Source organism: Sinocyclocheilus anshuiensis, unplaced genomic scaffold (genome assembly GCF_001515605.1).
Source record: "Sinocyclocheilus anshuiensis isolate Anshui unplaced genomic scaffold, SAMN03320099.WGS_v1.1 scaffold908, whole genome shotgun sequence".
Taxonomy (NCBI): domain Eukaryota; kingdom Metazoa; phylum Chordata; class Actinopteri; order Cypriniformes; family Cyprinidae; genus Sinocyclocheilus; species Sinocyclocheilus anshuiensis.
This window is the reverse complement of record NW_015552588.1, coordinates 50,914-56,946: the sequence shown is the minus strand read 5'-3', so window position 1 is coordinate 56,946 and position 6,033 is coordinate 50,914. Positions and strand designations below refer to the sequence as shown.

General features: G+C 36.5%; 1 protein-coding gene across 1 annotated transcript in view; it reads right to left on the bottom strand.

The window, feature by feature from the left end:
• Positions 1 to 289: 289 nt before the first annotated feature.
• Positions 290 to 6,033, bottom strand: part of LOC107665481 (SPARC-like protein 1) — an 8,775-nt gene continuing 3,031 nt past the window's right edge. Inside the window, exons 4-11 of the mRNA XM_016456384.1 lie at positions 4,708 to 5,703; positions 3,945 to 4,047; positions 3,516 to 3,637; positions 3,005 to 3,125; positions 2,681 to 2,817; positions 1,580 to 1,728; positions 758 to 906; positions 290 to 596 (exon numbers count right to left, since the gene is read on the bottom strand). Coding sequence (XP_016311870.1) covers positions 568 to 596; positions 758 to 906; positions 1,580 to 1,728; positions 2,681 to 2,817; positions 3,005 to 3,125; positions 3,516 to 3,637; positions 3,945 to 4,047; positions 4,708 to 5,703 — 1,806 coding nt within the window. The 3' untranslated portion in view covers positions 290 to 567. The remainder of the gene's footprint in view (positions 597 to 757; positions 907 to 1,579; positions 1,729 to 2,680; positions 2,818 to 3,004; positions 3,126 to 3,515; positions 3,638 to 3,944; positions 4,048 to 4,707; positions 5,704 to 6,033) is intronic.

Here is a 6,033-nt window from a genome sequence, read left to right as displayed (position 1 = left end):
TTTTTCCCCCAATCACATTTTTTCATTTTTTGTTTGTTTTAATTACAGTGGTCAAACCCCACACAGTTCTTTTCCAAACACAGAAACTGTTGTCAGTGTGCCTACCAAACCAAGCTTATGAGGATATAAAACTTGTGACAAGTTAAATTCCTGATTCATTCAAGCCATATAATATGTAATAAATATGTAGGCTAATTAATTGACAACAAGCACATATAAGCACTCAACAACATTTTCCAACATCTTTATAAAATCTATTTTATTTTATTCACTATGTAAACTTTCCCCCTGGAATGCATACAAAAAGTCTCAAACTAAAAGTACATATTTTTGTTCATTTTTGAACTAAATTTTTATCTACAGTTCTTTTCATTTTTAGCATCCAATATGCTACACACATAATGCACCAAAATAAAAAGGGTTTTAGACATTCTTGTCCATCATGATCATTACACAAAAACAGTACAATTTCACTGAACAGACCTCCAATATTATTATCTGCCTTATTTAGTAAAACAAAACAAAAAAACTTATTTTTGAGATGCTTGTTTAGACATTCGCTCTTGCTCAGAACAGCAGATTGGTATCCATGTCCTCTGTAGGAATGAAAAGATGGAAAAGTTGAAAAACCAACTTGGTTTGTTTATAAAGTTTTTGATTTATTTAAAACGTGCATAAATAATGAATTTAAAGTCAATGAATAATAAATTAAAAACACTTTCAGCTGTTTAAAACAAGGCCTTCAAAATACTCTTACCTTCCTTAATGCCAAAGCAGCTGCACCACTCCTTGAAGGAGACCAGTTTGTCCTTGTCAGCATCACATCTTTGGAAAAAGACTGAGGTGCAATGCTCCATTGGAACTAGGGGAACGCGCAGTGGAGCCAGCTCAGAATGAGAAAGAAACCTGCAACAGCCAGCATATAGCGTATCCACAAGTTTACAAAAGAAAGAAAATCTGTATGATCATATTTCATGTACACACCACTTGAAAGACCAACACTAGATTCTTAAAGCTACTGTGTGAAATTTTCTCATATCTCAGTTTAATGCTGAGAGACATCTATAAGTAAATCATTCGTAGGCAGATTTCCCCTACACTGCAGCTTTAAAGCCTCTGTCTGACCACTGATGTTGTGGAGGATATTGGCACAGAGTTTTGTCTTTTTCTGGAAATGTCCCTCAACCACATCCTCACACCAGCTAAAAATATTACTGAACCTCCTGTATGAGTAAGTCAGAGTTAGAATAGTTTCAGCCTCAGACGTCTTGCCCACGAACTGCCCATTCGTGACCAATCACGTATGCACGTACTGTAGAACTCGGAACTGGTGATAATTTCCCAAAATTGCGTGTTCTTATCTAATTGGGTAGCTTTAAGCAAGTTTTAGGAATCAGGTATTTTTATCAATATTTTAGTCAAAATTCTGGCTGCAAGCAAATGTTAGAAGGAAATTTGACAGCAAAATAAATGTCAAGTGAATTTATTGACTTCATTTACAGAGATATTTGGGATTTCTCATTTCTGATCAACTAAATAATATTGCAAGAAGAAATCTGTACAAACACACAGCCCCCACCTGTCTGAAGGATGTTGGTCCATCTGTGCAAACTGCCAGTGAACTGGATAGATGTACATGTTGTAGTTCTTCTCAAAGTCCTGCTGTAGAAGTTCAACAGGGTGATCGCCTGCATGAAGCCGTCTCTCACTATCATAGATCTTCTGAACCTGTTGAGCAGAGCATTCGTCATCTGTGATGAAGCCATATTTGATGGTTTAGATACAATCAAGGGCTATTTTTCAAAGTAGTACATCAACATTGTGTATTTTACTGTCAAAAGTTGGAGAGCCGAGTAGAATTTGTCACCAGTTTCTTATTTTAAACCTACACTGTAAAAAATGATTGCGATTTTAACAGTAAAATACGCTACAGTAAAAATCTGTTAACTGGTTAACAGTCATTTCCATACTATATTCAGTGAATAAATGTAATTACATTTAATGTAATTTTACAGTAAAATACTGTTAAAAATACATAGAAGTGAAAAAGAAAAAGTCATTGTATAATTTACAGTAACAAACCGTAAATTGACACTCCCAGAATTCCCTGCATGACACTTCATATTTGATGTTTTTTTGTTGAAATAACGTTTCTTAGTTTTTTCTTATTAGTTGTGTACATTAGGGTTTAATCTTACATCTAATGTTGTTAAATTCATGTTTATTGCATTATTTCAGTATCATGTGTCACCATGATGGGGTTTAGTGTTTGTGTGAATGACACTGTGCACCTTCTATATATAAGTATTGCCCTCAGCTCGTAGAAAAGCTGTTTGTGATGAGCTTTGGTTCATCATGTGACTTTCTCATCACCAACAGTTTTTGGTGGTTATCAGTGCATTACAATGGTTCAAAACAGATATTAGCACTTCAATATGTTGGTTTATTAACATTACATCAGTTAATGAAATACAGTATTTTATTGTGAATTTAAGTTAAGCCTGTAAAACCTAAAATGTTGCTACCATATTTTTTACGGTGAAGTTCTGGCAACCACAGCTGCCGGTATTTTACCGTAAATGTCACAGATTTTTTTTTTACAGTGTACTATTTGTCTCTTTGGGAGACATGTGATATCTAGATGTCATGAAAAACTGTCCAGTATCTCTGAAAGACATACCCTGATTCTTTGTTTAGCTGTGAGAAAGCCAGGAGACATGGATTCATGCTCATATAACTGCAGAAGCACGTTCTTCAGCCAATCCCGCATACGCAGAGGGAACTGCACCAGCTCCGACTCTGGACATGGAGGAATAACTGCCAGACAAAACACACAAAATAAACATTAGGAGAAATAAAAATAGACAAAAAAGTAGATATGTAGAAACTCTAAATATATGTAAATCTTTACATTTCTTCTGACAAGGCGATTTTACGCCTAAAGTTTCACAAATTTAACCTCTCAGGTGCTAACAATTAAAATAAGCATATTCGTCTTTCTTACATTTGCAGGATCCAGTGTAATCCAGGTGAAGTCTGTGGCCTATTTTGGTCCCCTCAAGGCCACACTTGGTGGCAAAGAGCTGACAGAATGTGTCATATGTCTTATTGTCAGTTCCGCATACCTACAATGAAAATGTCCCAATGACAACAGCATATTACTTGCAAATGTTTTTATTATACTTTTTTCTTCAATCAATATCTGTTGATATTCCATTACAGATTTGATCTGTAATGGCATATCTAAATATGCGCTCTTAGAAGGTACAAAACTGTCACTGTGGCAGCACCCTGTCAAAAGGTACTAAAATGTACACTTTAGGTACTAATATGCACCTTTAAGGTAATATGTACAATTTAGGGGGTAAATGAGCATGAACCTTTTAGCTTTTGTACCTTAGGGAACCACCTCAGAGACAGCTTTGTTCCTTTTTTTCTGAGAGTGTACATTTGGAAATTAAAGCAGTTTTACTGTAATCAGCTGAATGCAAATTAAACTAATTACGTATACTTACATGGTCTAAATCATTTACACTGGGAGGACATTCTGACGGCTCCTGACACACACAGACGGGCTTGTACTCATCGTTCATTTTGCATGTCTTCCCTCTTTTACAGCGAAAGCTCTCGCAGGGGTCTGGACAAAACAGTGAAAGAATGTGCAAATATCTTGTAAAATACTGTATGCTCAATTCAAGCGTCCACTGCTGCTTTAAAAGGCTCTCAAAGAGACATCTAATAAAGGTTATATATAACAACTCTGTAAAGATGTGCCGGCATTCCTTTGCCTCTGTTGGTTTGGATAGAGCATAAACCAGGGGCTAAGGCTCTCATTGACTTTTTAAGCCAGGGCGGTTTAACAGTCTATGTTAAAGAAAACCTCTGCTCAGCAGATTCCTAATAAGAATTCGGAGCTATGAAGACAATGTTGAAACAACACTCACCAGCTGGCAACCCTTGTCCACTGGGCCGATGGGTGGGTCGAATGTCAGGGTAAAGCTCCATAGTGGCCCTAATTTGTATGGGATTCATCCCCACTAAGCGAGTCTGTAAAGAGGCATAACCAACACATTTAAACATTTCAAACACTTTCGAGGGGATATACTAAAAATATGTGGCCTAATTGAAACACTTAGTGCACCTGCTTAAACGATCCACGGTTTTTTTTTTTAAGTAAGTTTTTTCTTATGTGAGACTTCCAGTTCATTAACTACTAAATGTAAACTTAAATGCGATTTTTTTTCTCACTTATTTGCTTTTGCTTACACTATCGATTAGGTTTAGGGTTTTGTTTCAGACTCAGTAGGGCATTAACCTTTCAGCGCCACTAATATTTCACTTGAGAAATGTAATACAGTTTCAAAAGAAATGCAGACATGCTTTTATTGCTACTCAGTAAACATTTTACTTCAGTTTGAGATGCAATTTGAATAAAAAGAAGCTCAATCATTTTGTTTGCACTGTATGACACTGACTTCATGTGAATAGCCTACATATGGTGTTAATAGCATGTAGTTAAACTGTTTGCGGTGGTTGGTGAATTTCGCCTCTACTCCTTGAGCAAAATACTAATAATTCATTTAAAATTCAAGTATTAATCTACTAAAAGCATGTATGTGTAGGCTATATACTATCATGCATTGTGAAATGCTTACAGTCTCGTTTCACATCTATTTTATGATAATGTATGTGTGCATTTTTTTGTACCCATTTTCCATTCTTCTTTCTGGGTTTAGGCTCTGTATTTTCAGTGGGCTCCTCCAGTTTTTCCTGGTCTTTCCTATGAGTATGTTCTTCAGTTGCTTCCATTGTACTGGCTTGGTCACTCTGCATCTTCTCCGGCTTCTGGTTGTTTCGCTGCTTCTTGGCTTTGCCCTTTCCATGGCTTTTACTTTCATTCTTCTGTTTTTTCTTGTCCTTTTTTGCCTTTTTGCCACTAGAAGGAATTGTAGCCTCAGATTCAGTGCTGTTCTTTTCATCCTGTTGATCACTCTTCTCTTTTTCATTGTCATTCTCAGAGACTTGAAAAGGTTCTTTAAGCTCATCTTGGGTTTGTTCTGCTGGCACGTCCTGTTCCTCTACAATGTCCTCAGAGTCAGTGTTGGATTGCTGGGAATCATAGTCCACTGTGACTGTGGGAATCACATCTTCAGCAGTTTCCTCCATCTCTTTTCCCATAGTGTTGACGGTTGAAACTTTGGCCTCCTCCAGCTTGATGGTTAGTGACTGTGAAGCATCACGATCAGCTGCATAGTCCAAATCCATTGGTATCTCTGATTCAGTACTACTGTCAGTCTCATTTGCATCCTCTACCTTGTTCTCACCTTCTCTTTTTTCAGTTGCATCTTCGTTCTTCATTGTAGATTCTCCATCTTTCTTTCCCTCCTCCTGCATCTCCTTCGTTTCTTTGTCTTTTTCTGGACTGTCATCATCATCATCATCTACATCCTCCTCCACAGGTTCATCTACCTCCTCAGGGACCTGCAGGAGCTGAGTCAGTGCCTCGTCACTCAGGAGCAATGGTGTATTCTTCTCACCTTCCTCTGAACCTTCAAGCTCTTCTGCCCCTGCTTGCTTCATCTCCACACGGCTCTCATTCTCCTCACTCATGTCTTCATCCTCTGAGTCCTGAGTGCTGGACTCAAAAGGAAGAAATGTGGGCAGAACTCCATCCTTACTGTCATGATGCTTCACTGACTCTGACTTAAAAACAAACAAACAAATAAATGTAAAATAATAATATTACAATTATTATTATTATTATTATGAAGATTTTTTATTTTATTTTAAAAAGCCTACATTTAAGCAACCTATAACAGGCTGACAATTTTCAAGCCAGCAAATTATATATCCTGGATTAATTTATAAAACAAAAAATAAAATATTTTGATTGAATTAGTGTTCTTCAACAAATCAGTTGAGCGAATAATTCAATGACTGGCTCATACAGACTTCAGTTGTTTGTTTCTGAATTAATCAAAGTTTTTGAACAATCAATTTTTAAAAATATTTTCTATATAATATAATATAATA